At 38.2% G+C, this 23,452-nt stretch overlaps 1 protein-coding gene across 2 annotated transcripts; it reads left to right on the top strand.

Moving 5' to 3' along the window:
* Positions 1-4,466: 4,466 nt before the first annotated feature.
* ifngr1l (interferon gamma receptor 1-like) lies at positions 4,467-23,422 on the top strand. 2 transcript variants are annotated; one of them, XM_040001202.1, is made up of 7 exons: positions 4,467-4,777; positions 17,294-17,411; positions 18,704-18,888; positions 19,306-19,478; positions 20,318-20,483; positions 21,608-21,721; positions 21,864-23,422. In XM_040001202.1, the coding sequence occupies exons 1-7, from the start codon at positions 4,717-4,719 to the stop codon at positions 22,256-22,258; spliced, it is 1,212 nt and encodes a 403-aa protein (XP_039857136.1). In that variant the 5' UTR covers positions 4,467-4,716; the 3' UTR covers positions 22,259-23,422. The 2 variants fall into 2 exon arrangements, with proteins under 2 accessions (XP_039857136.1, XP_039857135.1); XM_040001201.1 differs by having other exon boundaries at positions 4,468-4,777; positions 21,608-21,720; positions 21,860-23,422.
* The last annotated feature ends 30 nt before the right edge of the window (positions 23,423-23,452 follow it).

The raw sequence follows: 23,452 nt of genomic DNA, 5'->3' as shown, positions 1-23,452 counted from the left end.
TCAACTGTGGCCCTTTTTCCAATGACATTTCGTCCACGTCAACGCCTTTTGGCCAGATTGAATCCTGCCTCATCGATGTATATGAATTCATGAGGGGCCTGGTTGGCCTCCAATTCCATAACTCTCTGAAACAAAGTTTCTGTAAGTCATGTTAGTACTGTATACCATACTGTACTGTAACCTAGTATTGTGTAGGTTACCTACTTGCAAAGTGCAAAGCTTATAGAACTGGACATTGGATTGAATATACACTATACCTGGACATATTGTCGTCGTAGCTCCTTGACCCTCTCACTGTTCCTCTCAAAGGGAACAGTGTAGAGCTGCTTCATCCGCACTCTGTGTTTGGACAATGTCCGCGTAATGGTTGTGAGGCTGATCCTATCGATATTGTCAAATATCTCATGGTCCGCCACAATTCTAGTTTGAATTTTATGCAGTTTTATTGCATTATTTGCAGTAACCATTTCTACAATGGCAAGCTCCTGATCATTACTGAGGAGCTTTCCTCTTCCCCCAGAGGGTGGAAGACGTTGCATTCTTTAGAAAGACAAGAAATTCAACATATGCATTACTGTATGACCATATTGACATGTCAAGTGAGAATAGAAACAATCCATGTAAAATGCAATACTTACCTGTTGGTTTGTTGAAAGATGCGTATAATGGAGGCAACCGTTGACCGCCTCAAATTGGGCTGCACTCTTTCACCAGCCTCTCTTAGTGAAAGACCATGGTTGATTACATGGTCAATGATAGTGGCATGAATTTCATCACTGACTACTGTTCTTGCAGCCCTTGGAATGCCACCACCACGCATTCTTACACCTCTACCTTGCCCTCTCCTTGGGCCTGCTCTTCTCCCTGGGCCCCTTGCTCTTACTCTTCCTCGACCAGACATTACAGTGTTTGTCTTTTTTTTTTTGTTTCCAAAAACATCACTCCTCAAGGTCTTGCCTTATAAACCCCACTGAGTCTAAGCCAGAATGGAAGAAGCTGTGGTTGGCCCAATTTACCCAACATAAATCAGCTGTGTGTCAATTATTCAATTGTTTGTTTATTATCAGCTGAGATATATTTTTGATATTGATATTGTTTTTGTACTGATATCATTGCAGAGGCAGAGGTTTTTATGCTGTATCTAAGGTTTGGAATATTGTTTTTGCTATTGTGGGATGTTGTGTGTTAACATTCGTAGATACTACAAAAACAGTCCATAATTTTGTTGGGAGGTATAGCTTGTCTGTTAAGAAAATGTAAGCATTGTGGAAATGTGTTCACTGACTGCATATTGGGTGAACACGACATGAAATGTGTGAATGGTATGGCCACAACAGACCGATGCTGTGCTAATTGTGTTTAGAGTTAAGCACATTTTTTGTAACTATTGGCTAATTTTGCAAAACTCTTCACACAAATAAGAAAACCTGTCACCCAATCATCAAAACATTGTAGTTCTCTTGCAAAAGCAAACACAGCTAGATAAACTTTTCACACCTTCGTAAAAATGGTGTTTCCGTGTCAAACAGTACACACAAGCCATCATCTACTAAGCACACAATGCGCCAACTGCACACTGATGGTATGAATACAAAACACATCTGGCTTTTGCTTTTTCTGTGCACAAGGTAGGCTATGTCAGTTTGAGCTCATACTTTTGTCATAGATCCATAAGCATAGAGGGATCCAAACTTCAAGTACTGGTGTTTATTCAAACACATCAAAACAAACTCAAGTGTTTATTTCCAAGTATAGGATTATTTGCAATCGCCATAATGACTATATGGGTTACTTGGTCTGCAGTGAACATGCTTCCTCTGCCCCCAGCATCTGGTCATCTAGCAATTCTGTAAAGTAACAATTTCAGTATTTTTACATCAATGGTATTGGTGTGTTTCTCATTGGCATATGGCAGTGCTACAAATCTTTGTGCAAAGTGACTGTACTAACCGATTCTCATTTCAAAATGTCCTTATGGTACTTGCTACAGTGTAGCGGCTCGAGTTAGGCTGGACCCGTTGGCCAGCTCCCCTCAGGGTCATTCCACGGTTGATTACATGGTGCACTATTGTAGCTCTGATGTCATCAGCAATTCTATTTCTTACTCTTCTTACCCTTCCTCTCCCCCCTCCTCATCTTCCTCTCCCCCCTCCTCGTCTTCCTCTTGCTCCTCCTTGTCCTTTTCGTCCTCTTCATCCTACTTCTTCACCTCCACGTCCTCTTCCTCGGCCTCCTCTACTTCTCACTCTTTCTGCTCCCTCCATTGTACTCCGCACACACAGCTTACCTGTATTATAGTGCTTAGGCTGATTGCAAAGTGAACTAATTATCTAGAAAAGTTTCCACATGTGAAAGTGTGCCAGACAGTTGGCAAATTAGTGTTAATGATAGCCATACCTGTGTATACTTTTGCTAGGAGTGTGTTGGAAATTTGGTAATTGAGTGTTGTGCAGTGAATTGTGCCTACAGTTTTGCAAAGTGTGTGTTACAAAATTGCAAACTGAGTGCAAAGCAGTTTTTGTGCTTTAGTTTTGCAAACTCAGTGAGTGGTTTTGCTATAAGTCTGAATAGTTTTAGAAATTGTGCTACAGGAATCACAGTTAGGGTTTAAGCATTCAGAAAAAACTGTAAGCAATCAGAAAAAACTGTAATATAGGGCTGTTTTAATTTTTATGTATTATGTGTTTTATTTATTTATTTTGCTGTTTTCTGTTATTCTATTGTTTTTAACGTATTTTCTGTACAGCACTTTGGTCCTGTGCTGGGTATTTTAAAGTGCTCTATAAATAAAATTGGATTGGATATATATATATATATATATATATATATATATATATATATATATATATATATATATATATATATATATATATATACCTACACTCGACAAATGTACTACATAATCATATATACTCGTATACACTATATACCAACAATGTGTTTATATAATGGAATCACCATGTTAAGCATTTAACCTACATATTCAAACTATAAGAGCCATATATTTGAGTCAAGTATTATCCACATTTAAATGATAAGTCTGCACCACTAGTTGTATGAGCACCTGTTGATCCACACCGCTTGTTTTGAGATTTAATAATTAGGATTAATATGTAACTTTTGATCATGTTATGGGCCACTGTGACAAGTCAAGACATAGGGTTAGTCGAAATTGGCCTATCTAAAGATGCACCTTTCTGCATATGTGTGTACCCACAAGAAGCAGTAGTGTTATTAAAAACAATCATATCTGTAAGGTCAGGTCCAAACAATATCCAGAGGACAAGTGATGGTGGGAGAGGAAAAGACTATACACCGCACTGACAAGAAAGCAGACAATAATAGAGAGTGGTGGACAGAAGAAGAAGAAGACTGATTGATTTCAAACATGTAAATAAAATGAAAGTACACTGTAAACAAGAAAAACGTTGCTTTTGACCTGTACCATTTTGGGCTTTAATGCAAAGCTTAGTTTATTCTACAATTTTACTCCAAATATGAATAACTTTAAAACTTTCCCCAGTTTTTAAACACTGTGTATCTTCAAAGAAACCTTTCTGACTACCTTTGGCAACAGATTGCCCCCCCAGAAGATGCAGGGGTTTTGATTAACTGTCATATGTATTTTTTCCAGACCTCCAGTTTAAATATAGTAACACCTCAGAAAAGTAAAGAATGAGAAGTGATTTCTGATTTATCACATGCTTTGCTTTAGACAAGACTGAGATGTATTTAGGCAGTTTGTTAGGAGTATATTTAACATGGGATTTCCTGCAAATGTTGTCAACTATTATCACAATATCAGCTGAAGGTGTGAATTGATGGTTTAGAAATCCCCTCACTCGCCAAGAAGACTGCATGCCACACATATACCAATTTTTTCACTAAGAGCTATTTGTGAGTTGCCTTGTTAGTGCAAAAATAACTATTTTATGTTTTTCAAATTATATTCAACAAATTGTATCTTTTTGTGGAAGGCTGCTAGTAACAAAGTCCCAAAAGATATGATTTTAAATGGCTTTTTGCTAAATCGTTTGCTATGCATAGTCACACTCAAGTTCATCCCTTGTCTTTTTTATGCTCGAGGGATTTATATGCCGGTGTTTAGTGGCTTAACACAAAAACAAAATTCCTGTAAAATTGGTCATGTACAAGGACTAGACTGAAAATGCACGAAAAAGCAGTCCAAAACATCAGCTTTTACTGCATGCAATATTACTTAATAATTACATTCAATATATTTACGTTTACTTGTTTTCAGTGAAAAGGTGTGGCCTAGACGTCATCACAACCACTGTAATTTCCACCCACTGCTGGACTGAAAGAAAAACACAATTTGGGAGTTTAAAAAAAATCCTGAAAAAAAAAACCCTTCTCGAGATGAAAATACATTTAAATAAGTTCCTTAAAACAACAGATAAAAAAACAAAGCAACGTGAAATGAAAGTGGAAACAGATGAGCTACTTAGCCAGTCTTAGTCACGCGTTTTTGTGGGTTTCTCGCTACGCTAAGTTGCTTCCTCTCTCACAAGAAACGACAGTCCGTGAAGGGACCATGACACCGGAGCCGCAGACAAGCGCAGTAGTCCTGGTTTTCCTCCCACTTATTCCACAGTAAAGCTGTTGTTGGTTAAAGCGTTAGACGAGCTATATGTATGACTGTAGGCTGAACTGTGAGTGCTAAGTTGGAACACTGAAGACGTTTTAATCGGGCTAATGGAGTCATTCCACGCCGTTTTTCTGCATTTTTCCTGGATGACGGTGGTAGCTTCCAGCGGTGAGTAGCTATGATAGTTGCTAACTACAGTATGTACTAAAATGGTTCGTGTGAGACTGTAAACACGTCGATATTGGAGCGTGTGAATCAAAATGATTTGTCAGGAGATATTTTCGCCGTTTGTTTTTTCTCTCTGTCTGTCTGTGTTATCAGGGAAAACACGGTACATGGCTAACGGCTAACACTGTCAGGGAAAGATTACAGGAAAAAGGAGGTTCGTTCTTGTGGCTACAGAGTTTACCTTAGACGTCTAACATTCAAGTGTCCAACAAGGTCCAACGTTGCCTCCACACCAGAGGGCCAGGAAAAGACCTGAGCTGGTTAAAAATATTTGGATTTTACGTTTTACAAGTTATTTCATGTAGTCGTGTATTGACGGTGTTGTGAAGCTGTTGCTGGAAACAAAAAAGTGAATTTAAAGCACGATGAGCTGTTTATTTTTGCCTATATATCTTTGAATATCTCTCTTGCTTTTTCCATATGTGGCCACCAGTCTTATTAGGTATACTTAAAACTAGCTGTTAGGCCTCATTGTGGGTATTAATATGAGTCTGGGTATAAACTGCACAAACTAAAACAGACACTGACATTGAATGGATTCCCTTCAGCTTTCTGGGGTTTTTCTTTATTTCCTCTTTGTAGTTTTAGGTGTTGCCCAGTCCTTTCATTGTGCAGTGTGTTTCAACACAGTTGTCCAAAATTCTTGGCAGGAAGCGATAATGAAGCCCATTATGTATTCTGCAGTGTTTGTGACCATTCAGCTGTGTTGGAGTAGATGTGCATCTAAAAGCTGCAGGACAGTGGATCTCGAGGACTGGAGTTGGAGACTCTGGTTTTAAACGATCTCACCACATTAAATTTTAGGTTACGTCAAGATCTAACTTTGTTTGCTTCAAATCATAGAGGTGAGGTAATGGCAGATCGCAAAGGCACCAACCAAATGAGTATTGATCCTGTGCAGTCTGCAAAGACGATAAAACGCGCACACACACAGACATTAATTGTAGACATCTACACCTCATTTATATGAGTGCGTGATGTTTGTTGTATGTGTGCTGCTATAAATACTCAAGGATTTAATCTTTTGTCAAAGAGTCAGCATGACCATGTCCTGGTCTTTTGTTAAATGCCTTCCTGCCTGCTTTGGGTTAGGAATAAAACCCAGCTATGTTGCTGCTGAAAGAAAATAAGACCCATTAAACAATTAATTTAATTAAATTTTACTGTTTTAAAGGGCCTCGTATAAATTTGTCCCGCTCTTATCATTCATTAAAAATAATGTATTGTTGCAGCCCTGTTATCACTGAAATTGAGGACAGAATATAAACGGTTATTTTTGTGAGTATGGATCTGTTTTGTATAAATCAAGCTCAGATTTTTTGCTACCTGTGTGACAGTTCTAACAAAGGAAGCTAATTTCCCAGAAGTAGACACATCACAGAGAAATGTGACAGACGTAACCGCATTACCCTAATTGAGCATTGTGTCTTCCTTGGTTATACACTGTTTTTTTTCACACATGAAGTGAAAATCGTGACAGGAATTGAAATCTTTTCAGCCTTGGCTGCAGAGGAAGAAAAATCCTAACTTAACATCCATCTTTTGACTTCTGTGAAGTTAATGAAAGTAGAAATTATGTTTGCATAGACAATGCAGGGAAGGAAGCACCAATGATAATGAAGTAAGCTTCAATAGATGGCTCGTCTATAATTTAAGGTTCAGTCATTATAAATAATAAATGTTGTTTTGGACATCAAGTGGTCTCCAGCTAAATTTATTCAGAGGTCAGAGTCAAGGGTATAAAAATGTTTGCAAGGCTGCCGGACACTGGCGCCACCAGGCCCTCTAAAACCAGAAATATTTTTGTTAATGCACAGAAAATGTCTTTTTTTTTTCTCATCCAATACACCATTGATTAAAAAAAAAAAGGAAAAAAAAGTAACTTTTCTGGTTGTGTAGAGGCAGGAAGTCACGAATGCCTTTGACGGCAATTCAGAAACATGGTTCTGATGAAAACAACTCGTGACCTGAATCATATTTTAAGACTTGCAACACAATGCTTCCTGTTGCAAAAGGCAGAAATATGTATGCCCTTTTCTTCTTTTTCTTGTTTTTTTTTTTTTTCTTTTTTTTTTTTTGGACATTTCTTAAGAAAGGGGCCTGACAACAACCTCTGGCATACTTCTTCAGTCCTCTGTGACATCATCTGTGTAGACTGATGGATTATATCAAATGGCAGTCTTTGGCATTTAAAATAAATAGTGGAAGCTGTGAAGAGTGCTGAATTAGGGGTTGGTGATATATCGAATATACTCAGTGTATCGCGAGTTTTTCCACGTATCAAACGGCTTTATCGTAACCATCGAGTAGGGCTGGACGAAATGGCCTAAAATCCATATCATGGTATAATTTGAAGCATATGCGGTAACGATATATATCGTGATATATTCTTTTCTTCTGTATAACGTATTTTACACACTATAAGGCACACTTAAAATCCTTACATTTTCTCAAAAATCAACAGTGTACCTTATGTATGAATTCTGGTTGTGCTTACTGACCTTGAACCAATTTTACACAGCACGCAGAAATCTGTCAAAAATGTTTTAGTGCGACTTTGGTAAGCTATGAAGCCGTACTGCTTGATGGATTGCCGGAGCATTACAGCTGCCTTAGTCAGGAGCCTTGCAGAGTAATCTGGGTCCAAAACTCCGTCTGCTTCAGGTCCCAAAGTCAAATGAACACAGCAGCATCACTGAGAGTTAAAAACTGTCTAAAGTCTTTCATCTTTAATAAAATGATCAGCGTTGCTGCTTTACCAGGTATAACAATTAAGTTTAACATCCAGACATCCATGAAAACAATTTATTAAATTCAATGGAGTTAGAAGTTAGCAGGAAGTTAGCTCGCTGGTTTCCAACTAAACATGATATAACATGTTCTGACTGAGAGATTTCTGAAAAAAGTAAAACGTACAGCTCTGCTATCACTTCCAACATAAATGAAGACAGAAAACTAAACGGCAGAGATTTTTGTAGGGTTACTAAAGTCGGACGCAATTGCATGGCAGGATGCTGTAAACGGGCCAAACTTCAGTCAGGAGAACACCTGAGATAATCCATCCACAATACGAGGTTAGTCATTAATATACTGCAACAACATGGGACTAGAGCATGATGATTCAATGGTATGGAAGTGGAGGAAGCGCAGTTTTTGGCTTTCCCAATATTCCAAAAGTGCTTCGTCTCTTTGCTATTACTGTCGCCCGGCATAATTTGCAGATGATGTTGTTTGCAGCTGCTGCAATGCTTTCGACCAAAACAGGCGCGGTTTGATGACACCATCAACATGCACTATCGCGGTAGAGCGGTATAGTCAAAATCTCTACTGTTGGCCAAATTTCTATCGTTTCTACCATATACCGTTTATACCGCCCAACCCTGCTGTCGAGCATAAATTGCCATGGCAATATTAAGCTGTCTGCATGTAATGCACTGAGTTTTTTTTTTTTTTCTCCCACATGCTGTGAATGCATAATTCATGCCTCCCTCCTGACCAGACAATTTTCTACCTGGTACACTGTGGTGAGCCCTACCAGATGGGGAAAGAGACTCGCTGTCGTTTGGATTTCACAAGGAAGATGTTGAAAAAAAAAATGTGGTAATTTACAAAACATGCCATAAAACTATTGCTGCAGGGTAGCAGTACCAGATATTTTTTTCATCAGCTGAGAAGTCATCCACTGCAAAATTAAGACACTTTAGACTTCACATGTCAACGTCTCCAACACACCAAAGAAAATGTTAAATAAATCAGCCGCGATACCTGTGACTGTTCGTGGTCAGTCGTTTTCATACTCACTATCTAGACTTTTGTTTCTGTAATTTGAGGTCATCACATTTTTTATTTTACAATTTGTATATGTCATAAGCACAAAAACGCACCTTTTTCATTTCAGTTGTTTAATTTTGTCTCTTGAATTCTAGCTCAATGTACTTTTTTATTGTTATGATCTTTTATTTGTTAAAGGTCGAGTGTTAACCACAGAAAGAGACACTGTGACAGTATTGTCATTTGGGGAAAACCTGTGAAGGCAAATATGGTAAAAAATTGTAAAATAAAACATTTTAATTAATTATAAAAAAATTTGTATTCAAAGTAGAAAAAACTAAACAAGGAATGGTTGATTTGATTGAGTATACCAGTGAAATGTTAAGCATTATAAGGAAGAAAATAACATTTGTTTTTGGAGGTTATTTAAAAATAGTGTGATATATATCGTGTGTCGTGATATAACCCCCCAAAAATCACGATATTAGATTTTCCTCATAACGCCCAGCCTTATGCTGAATTATTTGTGAACCCACCGTGCACGCTAAAACACCAAAAGATACTGTGTGCAGCGTCGCTATCCTGTCGTTTACTAATGGTTCTGTATTTTGCGGTTCACCCTTTGTACACCCTGAATGTTGTCAATTTCAGAGGGGTCTTGTGGGCGAGTGTGTGAACCTCAGGTATATATTGACATGCTGTTGGGGGTTTGATTTGGCACTGTGGCTTTCACACAGTGCAGATTTCTTTAGGGAGTAAAGACTGTTATTGGCAGTTTTCTGTGAAGGACAGCCTGCTTTTGACCTCTGGAGACACATGATCTGCCAACCACTGAGTTATTTGACTCATTGAAATGCTTGGTATTGTCCTGAAACTTGGTTTAAAGTGATAAGTCACTGTGACTGTGCCTGGGACTTTCCTAAAACAAACAAAGCAGACGCACACACAAACCACACCTTTACTTTAAGCTTCTATCATTTATTTTTCTTTTCTAACAGATCTAACAGGCTCTGGGCATAATAAGCAGTGAAAGAAAAACTCACTGTAGTCTGGTGACCGCTTACAGGAATTAGACTCAATGCTGGGAATTAAACTGCAGAACTTTTGTGTGAAATGCTAAAATTTGTAGAAAACAGGAAATGATCATGAATATAAAACTATTGAGCTGAGATCAAACATTTGGTGACTGTCAGGTTAGTTTCTGTTAACTTTTGATTTTTTTATTTCCTGCAATTTTTAAAATGTACTGCTTTTCTCTTTATCTTTTTTGTTAGAACATTATTGACTGTTTTGATACAACAAGAAGAAACTTTTGTGCTCATGGATCTTTACTCAGGTGATCTAGCTTTGTTTGATTTGTTTGATCAAGACCCAACTTGTTTCAATAGCTTTAAGCTGCAGCTGCACAACCACCTGGAAGCTCTTCCTGCTGCCTCTATTGTAGTCCTGATGGCTGATCTTAGACCAGGCCAACTCATGCTCTGAATTATACAGGCTCTGTAGAGAGCCTCTGCAGCCTACTTCCTGTGGAGGTCCCTGGTATTTGGAGCTTTGCCGGGTTAGACAAGATAAAGTCATATATAGCTTGGATTAGGAATTTTAATGCTCTCTTCACCTGATCTATCAAAGTGAGGCTTCATTCAACTGTATTCTCCCATCTCATTCAAGCTTCCTGCTGCCTGCCATCCTACTGGTTCTTTCCTCAGCCATTACTGCTCTCTCCTCTTCTCAGACAAGTAGCCGCCTTTCCTGCCCTGGAACTTGTTGTATTGGGGGATTGGAAAGCTCTTAGAACATCCTTTGCCTCAGCCTTTTTTCTGGCATCTCCAGCTCCCTAAAGGGTCCTTTGAGTGCTTCTCCAATAAGGGGGACTTAAAGGGAAGTTGCATAATGATGTACTGCTCAGGCTGCATGGCAACCCAAGCCATCTGCTGAGATATCCACTGATTTTCTTCTCCGTTACCTCCGCCAATATTATGGGCGCATCATAAACTCGCAGATGATCTGAGGCAGGCTCACCCAGTCTTGATCGAGGGTTCCTGTTTTAAATTGAAATAGAAATTTGCTTTCTAGTTTTTTTTGAAGGTTGCATGTTTAAACTGAACATTTGTTTAATTGAAAGATTGTGTTGGGGGGAAAAAATCTGAAACTGGGATGTTAAAATGTTTCAAATGTGAAACTTGGATGTCGTGTTACTGTACTGTTAGTGAGACACCCCCTCTGTGACTGCAGATGATGAGCCATAGAGGTCACAAGGTTTTATGTGTACGCATTAGGAAAGTGCTTTCCTGTCTTCTTATGCACAATATGGGCCCCAAACAGAGTAAAAGCACATGAGTGCGAAGACAATAAACACTCAAAGGGAGCTGATTCTCATTTCCAGCATGAGGTTTACAAGCTAGCAGGAAACTATTTAAATTTGCAGTAAGTGGGTAACAAAATTGGACAGATATCAGCAAAACACCTAAAGGCATAATTATTAATTAGCTTGACTCTTAACTTTTTGATCTGTCTCAGTTGTCTTCACCATGCTTTCTCACACACACAACTGAAGAGGAGGTTAAGGGCATTGGTGTCTCAAATGCAATGTCATCATCCATCAGCACAACCGTAATAACTGTCTCCTGTATTAATCATGAACTTTCAGTCTGTTTGTCAGCCCACACTTAATCAGTCAAACGCAGAGTAGTCAGTAGTCCATTCTTCTGTTTCTGTGTTTAATGACGGTCGGCAAACAACGTGCTTGCGCAATCTTGTGCATGCATGTTGTCTGTCCTGGGGGGAAGGTGTGCATTGCACTGTGCCAGTTAAAGCAAGGAAAACGATTTACTGTAAGACACAAAGTAGTCAGAAATGTTTTTTCATAGCTTAATGAGTATTTGCAGCAATACAACCTTGTGAAGTCCCAGCTTAGTGCTAGTAAAACAGTTTTATTTGGATTACTTGACTGAATATATTTGTGTTAGAAACCCACAAAGAGAAGTCACAACCCTTATGCCGAGTCTATACTGAGCATCTGTTGTTATTTACTGATTAAAAAAAACAAAGTAAATAACCAAAGTGTTGATATGCAAAAAGTAAACATGTCACGCTGGCGGAGTGATGCAGGCATGTATGTTTGCGGTGGACCAGTTGACGTGATTTTTATTTAGCGTTAAACCTGAGCAGCAGTATAGAAGTTATTTGGTAGGTTTTGTGGTTCTGTTGCATATTTCATGATTACTCACAGTGGTATCATAATTAGTCAGATCCGATTACAGATCCTTTGTCTCTGACGTTTAGCAATGGTTAAGTCATGAATTTCTTCTTCGTACACCAAAAACTGATTCTCCGGAAAAGTTATTCAAGCTTGACCAACATATAGATCAGATATCAGATTTAGGTAACAATACATTTATCATTCACAGAGTATATTTTGTCCAAAGCGTGCCAGTATGAAAACTTTGTATTAGGAGAATGTCAAATGTTGTGAAATACTGTCATAGCAGTAATTTGCTAACAGACAGTAACTATATTGATTTCCTAAATAACATTACTCTGATGCAACACTGTTCCTGAAAAAAGTCATTACTGCTTCCCACATCTGTGAGGTAGGCAGCCAGCTGGATTTCATCATGACAAACTGAGTTGATTTTCACTAGAATCTGATCTATTCTTCTGAAATGGCATCCCACCCAAAACCAGGGAGTTTAGACTAGACCTCATTTACTTGTACAGGGAGTGCAGAATTATTAGGCAAGTTGTATTTTTGAGGAATAATTTTATTATTGATAAAACAACCATGTTCTCAATGAACCCAAAAAACTCATTAATATCAAAGCTGAATGTTTTTGGAAGTAGTTTTTAGTTTGTTTTTAGTTTTAGCTATTTTAGGGGGATAACTGTGTGTGCAGGTGACTATTACTGTGCATAATTATTAGGCAACTTAACAAAAAACAAATATATACCCATTTCAATTATTTATTTTTACCAGTGACACCAATATAACATCTCCACATTCACAAATATACATTTCTGACATTCAAAAACAAAACAAAAACAAATCAGCGACCAATATAGCCACCTTTCTTTGCAAGGACACTCAAAAGCCTGCCATCCATGGATTCTGTCAGTGTTTTGATCTGTTCACCATCAACATTGCGTGCAGCAGCAACCACAGCCTCCCAGACACTGTTCAGAGAGGTGTACTGTTTTCCCTCCTTGTAAATCTCACATTGATGGACCACAGGTTCTCAATGGGGTTCAGAGCAGGTGAACAAGGTGGCCATGTCATTAGTTTTTCTTCTTTTATACCCTTTCTTGCCAGCCACGCTGTGGAGTACTTGGACGCGTGTGATGGAGCATTGTCCTGCATGAAAATCATGTTTCTCTTGAAGGATGCAGACTTCTTCCTGTACCACTGCTTGAAGAAGGTGTCTTCCAGAAACTGGCAGTAGGACTGGGAGTTGAGCTTGACTCCATCCTCAACCTGAAAAGGCCCCACAAGCTCATCTTTGATGATACCAGCCCAAACCAGTACTCCACCTCCACCTTGCTGGCGTCTGAGTCGGACTGGAGCTCTCTGCCCTTTACCAATCCAGCCACGGGCCCATCCATCTGGCCCATCAAGACTCACTCTCATTTCATCAGTCCATAAAACCTTAGAAAAATCAGTCTTGAGATATTTCTTGGCCCAGTCTTGACGTTTCAGCTTGTATGTCTTGTTCAGTGGTGGTCGTCTTTCAGCCTTTCTTACCTTGGCCATGTCTCTGAGTATTGCACACCTTGTGCTTTTGGGCACTCCAGTGATGTTGCAGCTCTGAAATATGGCCAAACTGGTGGCAAGTGGCATCTTGGCAGCTGCACGCTTGACTTTTCTCAGTTCATGGGCAGTTATTTTGCGCCTTGGTTTTTCCACACGCTTCTTGCGACCCTGTTGACTATTTTGAATGAAACGCTTGATTGTTCGATGATCACGCTTCAGAAGCTTTGCAATTTTGAGACTGCTGCATCCCTCTGCAAGATATCTCACTATTTTTGACTTTTCTGAGCCTGTCAAGTCCTTCTTTTGACCCATTTTGTCAAAGGAAAGGATGTTGCCTAATAATTATTCACACCTGATATAGGGTGTTGATGTCATTAGACCACACCCCTTCTTATTACAGAGATGCACATCACCTAATATGCTTAATTGGTAGTAGGCTTTCGAGCCTATACAGCTTGGAGTAAGACAACATGCATGAAGAGGATGATGTGGACAAAATACTCATTTGCCTAATAATTCTGCACTCCCTATATTACCGACTTCCACGCAAGACTCCTAGTGGCTGTAGTTATTTTTGGCTTAGCTTGTTTCTCCTGCTTGTTGACCTACACTTAACCAGTCTAACACAGAATAGTTAGTAAGTTCTTCTGTTTCTCTTGTTTAATAATGGTCACCAAACATTTTGTAGTTGTATTTTTGCTGTCTTCTGGAGATGATAATGTACTTGTATCTGATGGTGGTTAAAACAAGGAAAGTACATTTTAAAACAATAAGAGTACTTTCATAAACTGCATTCGTTCTTGACTTCACCTTGGTGTAATGAAGCCTTACAGCAGTGCTGGCAGTGTTTGTTTGTTTTTTTGTTGACAAAATGAACATGGCTGATACTCTGCAGACAGGAAAGCCATGTGGGCTGTGTAATTTAGATAAACGGTTTAAAATGTGTTTTATATATACGTGTGTGTGTTGGGGGGGACTTTTTTTTTTTTTTTTTTTTTTTTTTTAAAAAAGCAGTTTCAGAGTATGTCTATCACCCTGTCGATCTCTTTATCTGTTTTCGTTCTTTCCTCCTGTAAAATATTTTGATGTTGTTCAGTGCCTCTGGCTGAAAAAAAAAAAATCTGCATTTGGATGTTATGCAAGGTGCTAAGTGAGCTTTGCTTTCATTAGAATGAACGTGCATTTGCAAAGTCAGAATGCTGTTGGGTACTAAAATTAAGATGAAGAAGTCTCTGTATCTGTAAACCTGAGTGATTTGAATGACTGTTCTCTGAATAAATTTGAAAGCACACTTCAGGTTTTCAGTCACTTTGTACTTTCCATACCACAAGTAACTTCATTTTCAGTTCAAATGCCATCTGCTTTCTCTTCCTGCCTCTGCTACATTTTTTGCTTTGTAAGCACAAGTGTGTGAGCGCTGCCGGCTACTGTTTGTTCTATATGTTATCTTCACTAACTCAATCTTGTAATTTCCCCCAGTATGGTTTGAAGTCATCCGGAAAGCCGCTGTAGGGTTTTGTTTTGTTTTTTTGTCTTTTGTCTTACAGTTTTTAAATCCAAATTTTAAATGAACAAATGGAAGGTGGGGACTACAGCAGGGCCTGCAAAGCAGTTTGCATAATCAGTGTTTTTTATTTTACTTTAATTTATGTCTTGGGTTTGGGTTTTTTGTTTTGTTTTGGTTGGTTGCAGTGGGATGTGGCCTTGTTGGTGAAAACTGTTAAGTTGCTGGTGTCTTATGGTATTTATCTATAGTGCTCAATACTAAAAGCCTTCTGCATTTTCAGTGTCAGATCTGTAAACGGTGTTGAAACTGTTAGAAACACTTTCATTTCATTTTCTTAGTATGTGCATGTGTCAGATTGTGGTGACAACCCTCAGCCGCCAATTTTACTGTTGCGGTTGTCACTTCTTTACAGTGTGTATGCTCCCACCAGTGATTTTTCTTTCACTCTCAACATCACAGCTAAACGTTTAAATTTGCCTTCGTGGGCGGGTATTACTTTGTGAATGTGATTGAATGTCTGTTCACAGAGGAAGGGAAACTGATATGTACGTGTTATATATATATTTTTTTTTTTTCGGGGGGGGGGTTCTCCTCCTCCTCTTAAATGTACAATGTGACTCATAACTCTCGTGGCATGTTCAGTAATTCCCATGAGATTTAAAATCCAATTTCAGCTTCTGAATCTGAGTCACAAACACTGACCTTTTTTTTTTTTTTTTTTTTTTTTTTTTTTATTCAAACTCTTGTTTGAATGAACACATCTAGCTTTATTTGTATTGTCAGGGAAATTAACAGACTTCAAAGCATCGTCATGCCATGTGCATCTAATTGACATATGCCTCCAACCAGAAAATGCTTCATAATTTATAAATAAATCTAACTTAATTTATTAGTAGCTGGCATGGACGTTTGGAGGGAAGTGTGGTTAACCGTGCAGTGTGATGAAGCATGTCTGTTGTAGGTGTGGTAAAGTGTCAGGCCTGTATAAGCATGCTCTGGGTAAAGAATTTCTATTGAGATTTAATTAGTCATGCTTTTAAATGAGTTTTGTGCAATGCTGCAAATGTATGCTTTTTTTTTTCTTTTCTTTTTTTTTTCTTTTTTTGGTGCTGCAGATTATATCAGTGAAGTGTTTGTTCTGTTTTTTTGATGGTCTTGTTTATAAACATTGGTACGGTCCTGCACTTTGCTCGCAATCTTTTGAGCTTCTGACAGTCTTCACAGTTATGCGGGGTACTGTGCCAGAGTGACTCATCCGTTCTCATTTCCTAGTTTATATCTTCACATCCTCTTGTTCCATCTTAGTCCCTCCCTCTCACCCGAGAAGCAGATGGAGGCACAAGGCAGCAGGAACATAAGACGTCCTTACTTTCATTTGTCACTCTGACATAAATATTTTTTTATACACTTTTGTTTTGGCAGTTTTCTTAGCTAATTATTGATTTTATAACTGTCTGGAGGCTCCTGGTGGCAGAACTGTGTGTGTGTGTGTGTGTGTGTGTGTGTGTGTGTGTGTGTGTGTGTGTGTGTGTGTGTGTGTGTGTGTGTGTGTGTGTGTGTGTGTGTGTGTGTGTGTGTGTGTGTGTGTGTGTGTGTGTGTGTGAATGCACTGTCACAGTGACTAGCAGAAGGCACTGCAGATTTGACCATTGTTTTCTCACGGCCTTGTCTGTCTGTATGCTTCTGAGCTTCTGACAGTCTTTACAGTTAAGTGGGGTACTGTGTCAGAGTGACCTTCAGCTCTTTCTCATATCCCAGTTTACATCTTGGCATTCTCTTGTTATTTCTTAGCACTCCCCACACAAAATATAAACAGATTTCCTTAACATTTGTTATGTGTAGTTATTCAACACCTCTAACTAAGCTTATCTTAAAATGCGGTTTAAAAATAATCTTGTTTTACAGTCATGGCAAGTGTTGGATTGGTCATTTATGCTGTGCCCTACTCTCCGCTCCTCCTCCACATTGAAAGGTTCGAGTTGAGGGGGTTTGAGTATCTGACTAGGATGCCCCCTGGCAGCCTACTGAGTGAGATGTTCTGGGCACATCGGGAGGAGGCTCTGGGGCCTCCACTCTCCTTCGTCCTCCTGATTTATTTTAAGAATTGAATCATCTCTCAGGCAGGCAGATATAGGACAAGTGGAGCTAAACAGGCACAAATTAGAACAAAGGAAACCACACAGAAATTGTTCCATCAGCAGTATCAGGTGCACTAGTTTTCACACTGTGCCCTCTAGTGGTTTGTGAGTGTAAGTGAATGGCAGTGTGACGGCTGAGAGAGAAACTGTTTAGTAACTGTTCACAAAGTCTTTAATGTATAGGGAAACGAAAATCATCAATTGGGGTGTAAATGTTGAATCAATAGGCTAATGCTTCCCAAAACAACACATTTCTAACAGTGATTTGCTGATTTTGTCTTTTTTTTTCTCCACAGTGCTGCCACCAGTGAATGTAACCCTTCAGTGTCGGAATTTCCATAACGTGCTGAAGTGGAGCTACCCTGAAGACACAACTGGGCTCTTATTCAGATTGGACATTGGCGCATTTCTAAAGTATGAATTTGTCTTTTGCTTACCAGCCAGTCTGTCTTGAGATGCTTTAATACAAACTAAAATAACAACTCTGAAAATTAACAGTTTAATTACACATACTATGAAAATTATTGAAGTCGGATGGAGACAAATCATCAAAGTGCTTTTGCTGGTTTTGCTGGTTATTGGATACAGAGGGAGAAAAACATGTTTTGAGGATCTTAATTGTTCAAATATAAATAATTAATATTTCAAAGATTGGTGCGGTTGTGGTGCACTATTATGTCACAACAAGAATGTTAGGTTAGAAACCTTAAGTTGTGTGTATGCTCATTACAGCTGATAAGCACTCCTGATACCTTGCGTTGTGCTATGGCCTTTCTCTGTTGAAGAGTATATTAATTATGAGCCCTGGCAACATTTTACCTTCATACTATAAAAAAATGTAAATTATAGGCCCTGAAAGTAAATAGGAATCGTACATAGGAATTTGAAATATATGTTTGAACCTAGATGAACACTCAAAGTACAGGAGTGATCTACATGAAATTTAATGTTAAAACAATCAAATCAGTTTTAAATCCACTTCAGTTCTCTTAATCTAAAACCTTTCTTTTTTTCCTATAGCAGATTTTCAGTTTCTGTGTTATGGGATACAGTGGTCCCTCATTTACTCCGCAGGAGTTACGTTCTAAAAATAACCCACGATAGGTGAAATCCGCAAAGTAGCCAACTTTATTTTTTGAAATTATTATAGATGTTGTAAGACTTAAAGCCCCTCACTACACACTTTATATGCTTTTTTTTTTTTTTTTTTCTTTTTTTCCACAGTGTATTGTATTCTGTGTCCTGATTGGCTGTAGACCAGGTTTGAACTTTGAGAGTGTTTTTTTTTTTTGAGCCTCTAAAAAAAGGTAGACTACAGTTGTCCTCATAGGATTACATACTCTGGTTCTACTTCAGAGACTATCAGTGATAATACAAAAACTTTGTATAAGAAAAAAAAAATGGATAAAAATGTATTTAAAACAGTTACGGTTTTTGTGAAAGCCCATAATATAAAACTAAAATTGTGCACTTCAGTCTACTGAGGAGGTGTACAGAGGCAAATATCTGTCATTATTCACTTATCAACCTAAGCGTGTATATATACACTGTCAATCAGAAGTGTGTTTCAAGCTGCAATAAAGATAAAAAGAATTCTTTTTATCTTTTAATTGCAGTCTACTGTATTTTTAATGTCACTCAAGAGTTATTTTCTTGTTAAGGTCTCTTCAAAGTTTTTAACTACATTTTCTCATTTGTTTCTTCAGTCCCCCTGACAGTCGCACGTGGATGACTCCAGCTCTTCAAACCGATCTGTCGTTCCTCTCACACCCAAAAGACAGCTATTATGTCACCGTAACTGCTGTGGTTAACGGTAGTGAGTCTGAACCTGCCCCGTCAGACGATGGAATCACTTTCAGCTATTTCCACGAAAATCTAGTTGGAACAAAGTGTGAGTGTATGTCTGTCTCTGTGTGTGTGTCTGTCTGTGTGTGTTTGTCTGTGTGTGTATAAGGACAATATATATTTATGTATTTATTTTTATTTGTCTTTATCTGTCACATATATATGTGTGTTTACATAAAGAATCTCTAAATAGAGAGAAATATAGATTTATATAAAAATAAATAAACAACTATGCATTGTTTTTGGCCATAGCTTAAAGAGTTCACACACTATCACAGAATTTCACACAGACATAATATCTCAAATTCAAAAGGTCACGTTAATTGTGATATAGTAAGGTTCATTTTTAAACACCATAGCTCAAGAAGGGATGGGTAACATTTGATCAAATGCTGAACTTCTGACCGTACTTGTAATCAAAAGTGACTTCTGATTAAAACTTGTTGGTCCTGTTGGTTTCCAGGTTATTTTGATCTTCCACATGTTAACGTCACGGCCCAGCGAGATAACAAGGTCCATATCAGCTTTGAGAATCCCATTTTCTTTCATTGCCAAAAGATGAAAAAAAATAGAAAGAAATGTTTTAAAGACAATGACAGCCTGGATTCTTTCTTTAAAGTCAAGATCCTCAATCAGGTCAGTTCTGTCTTCCTTTTTTCTTTTTCTTTTCTCCTTTAAAGCAAACATATTAAGGAATTGTTACAAAGTTGAACAAACAGTAAAAAGAATTTCATATGTGGTCATCAGAAACAGGACATACTGATGCTGCATCACTAGTTAATGCCAAGAAAATGTTGCTAGCTATACAGAAACTTTGGATTTCACCAAAGTCAGGAAATCGTTTTGTCTCGTTAGCTGCTAGAAATATGTTAGCAACAGTTTTGAAATGCGCCTTTGGGGAGGTAGCATAAGCATAATTCATAAAGTGTATTTTAAACTAGAGTCAATTAAATCTCACTTATAACGAACGCGTTAAAAAGCAAAGTGCTTTTTGTTGCACACCAAATTTTTTTTGTAGGAAGAACACTAAGCAAGCTCCTGCATTTTGGTTTGTTTTTTTGTTTTTTGTTAAGGCCCTTTGAAAACATAATACTGGTCATGTCTTTACTATAACACAGCTAAACTCAGAAATATAGTGGCATAAAATAGACATTTTTATGTTTGATTTATTTCTTCTTCTTCCTGCTTGTAACAAAATATTTTTCTGCTGAAAAGCTCAATTTTGGATCTCAAATTCATAAATACGTCTTTGTTTCTTAGCCTGTTGGTATGACATCCCATTAGACATCCCATTGTTTTGTTTTTTTGTTTCTTTTAGTTTTTTTGGGTGGATTTGAAAAGGAGAGTAAATACATATTATACGATACTTTGCTATCCCATGCTCTCATAGTCAGCCATACACATAACATTTCCTGGCCTCGTGTAAAAATGTTTGTGTCGGTGTTATATTTTATTCAAAATTCTTGTGTGTGCAGACCTACTCATTTAACTGTGAAGAAAGAGTGTGTGAGAAGACACTGCCAGTGGATGCAGCACAACAGGAACACTGTGTGAACATCACCGGACTAACATCACAAGGAATATTGGTTAAATCTACACAACTCTACTGTGCCGAGCCATTCCACAAACCATTACAAAGCAGTTGAGTAAAATCTTTTCTTTCTTTCTTGTTTCTTAAGGTTTTCTCGTCGTTTTTCTTAAGAGCAGTAAACAATTTATGATTTACTCAAACTGCCATTGTGGGGAGCACAGTTGACATTTCTTACGCCTACCTTTTCTTTTGTGTAAAATAAGAGATGGTAAGAAGAACTGAACACAGCCTCTAACAACATGGCTTCAATTCCAATCACGCTGTTTTTCATGTGACTGCACGTTGTTTGTAGTGTGAGTGCAACAACATTTCCATGAAACACTGCACCCATGATATTCTGTCTGGGTTTTAAACAGCTCATCAAAATATTAGGAAAAAAAATTCCTGAGTAGATTTGAAAAAAGCTGGTTTAACAAAAATGAGCTTGCAAAAAACAAGCAAGGAAAATTACCTTTATCAGGTGATAGTCATTAAAATAAAGACATTTAAAACTAACAAAATGGGAACCAAAGGTTTTTGGGTTTTTTTGGTTTTTTTGGGGGGGGGGGGGTTATATCCCTCAGGCAGTGACTTCCTTTGATTAATGACATTCTTTTCTGTTATTTAACTAAAAAGAAAAGTTTAGGAGAGCACAATAAATCTGAGCTACCTATAGACAGTTTAAAAGATGTAATCAACACTGGAGTTTAAGGAGGAGGAGGAGGTGTTTCAGAGGAAGCGGGAGCTTGTTAGCATCGTGGGCTCATCCTGTCAGAATGAGAATGAACAGTCATCAGTCACAAGTTTCTCGTTTTATTTGAATAATCAGATGTAATCAGCACCATGATGTCAGTTGAGCAATTCAGGCATTTGAGGCCTGAGTTGTCAGCCTGTTGGAATTCTGTGGATAAAGCTTGTTTCATAGTGCGACCAGGATTTATAAATTGGACTTTTATTCAGTATGTCAACAGGAAATAAGTGAAAAGTCTTCTGTAGGACCAGAAGTCTTTTTACAACCACAGGTATCAACCACAGATTTAAGGCACTTTGGCGCCGGCTTTACTTTATAGATGCAAAAGCTACATCCATATTTTATACGTTTTATGGAGCTACCACAGGAGTGGGTGTGTGTATTTATGTACAGCTGTTTTACTGTAAAAAAAAAAAAAAAAAAAAAATTCTCTGTCTTGTCCAGATTTTACCGCCGTCTACGTCGTGAGTGTTATACTGGCTGTGACTACATTCGGGGTGATCCTGTTCATGGCATACCAAAAAATTACCAAGCCTGAAATTTCTGTCATCAAATGGGTAATCTCAATCTACCAGCTCTAATTACATTACACAGGAGTTATTTAAAGTTTGTAGTTGTTAAAATAATGTATCCCCACTGAAGCTGGAGGGGGATTTAAATTTCAGCACATACTGAGTAGTTGTTCTTTGTGTCTAGGTCATCCCTAAACCCTCTATCTGGAACATGAGTACACCCGAACCGGTGACTGTTGACCCTGTGGAGTGTTTAGAGAGGTGTGATGAAGTGGAGCCTTCCTCGCCCACACCTTTACTCCCACAGACAGAAGAGGAGGACAGGACCGGAATTACCGATTATGACTTCCGCTTGCCCATCGGGGTGTCGGACAATGGAGATATGTCTAATGTCATAGAGGAGGGGCAACCAAATGGGGAGGGTCCTGGTTACATGGTAGGCAAAATCGATTTAGGTGATGAGGATCCTGGTTCTGGTGATGAGGATCCTGGTTCTGGTTATGAGAGGCGTGATACAGTGGTGGTGGCGCTGGGTCCAGATGAATTGGCTAAGGGCTACCGAGGCCCAGTCACATCTGAGTAAATGTAAGGCTACATATAAGTTAGCACCAGATGTTGTTCACAGGATCTCACATTTTGAAAATGTGAAAAGACTTGGTGACACGTGTAAATGCCTGATCAGTATGAGTGCCCATATGTGCGATTAGACTGAGGAGCTTCTTATGCTGGAAATCTACCTGTTTACCTGTAAGGGTTAAAATATCTTAGTCAGGGTTAATAGAAAAGCTGAACGCATTATGTTATGTTTCTGCACAGGCTAAATCCCATTTAAAAGAATTGTAAAGTAAAACTATTAATTTCATCTTTTTCCTCATGATGAGGCCTCAGTAGTGGAAGCACTTGAAATGTTACAGGGAACTTTGGGCTTAAAAGACGTAAAGAGGAAATTGAAATCCTGTTTACATTCCCGCCTTACATCATAGATCATCAGGGTGACAGAAACCATCCAATAATCAGACGCATCCAAAAATGAACAGTGGCTGCTATACAATAACACGCACTGTAAATATTTCTGTAATACAGTCAATATATCTGTGGGCATCTCATATACAAGCATATTTGGCAGTTGCTGAGCCAGGTAGTCAGAATACTGGATTTGCTCTGGAGACTCTTGATTACTTGCACTTTCTTTTTCTATCTGATTCATTTCTTTCCCTTTTATGCTTGTGTTATATTAGTTAGAAATCAGTTTGTATATTATGACATTTGTACATTAAATGAGGCGTGTGCTTTAGCTTTTCTTCATGGAAGATGTGGTTGAAGGGAATATATGGGAAATGTGTGATTTGTTTTTTTTTTCTTTAAAAACAACAAAAATTCAAATGTAAAATGCTTTTTGTTGCACAACAAAAAATGTAATGGTGCTTAACAAATTTGTTAGACCACATGTCATTAAAAACTAGAAGTCACACATTTTTATAAATTTGTTACACTTGTGTAAAACTAAAAATCATATTGTTATTTATTAGGCAAATAACAAACTGAACTCATGTTCTTATACCCAACTTTGGGCCAGCACACTGGGCATCTTTGAAAAGTTGGAACTTAATCAGGCATAACAATCAAATACTGAAAAGAATTAAGTCAGTTACTGTAATTCGCCGTTTTACTCATCCACACACTGGTAGACTAACAGTTATAGAAAAAGTTTTTTAGTTACTACCAGAACAGCTGTGGAACCTTACATTAGGTGATCTAATAAACAAAAGCACTTACA

The sequence above is a fragment of the Simochromis diagramma genome, unplaced genomic scaffold, assembly GCF_900408965.1.
Source record: "Simochromis diagramma unplaced genomic scaffold, fSimDia1.1 OVJJ01000421.1, whole genome shotgun sequence".
NCBI lineage: Eukaryota > Metazoa > Chordata > Actinopteri > Cichliformes > Cichlidae > Simochromis > Simochromis diagramma.
This window is presented reverse-complemented; position numbering and strand designations above follow the sequence as displayed.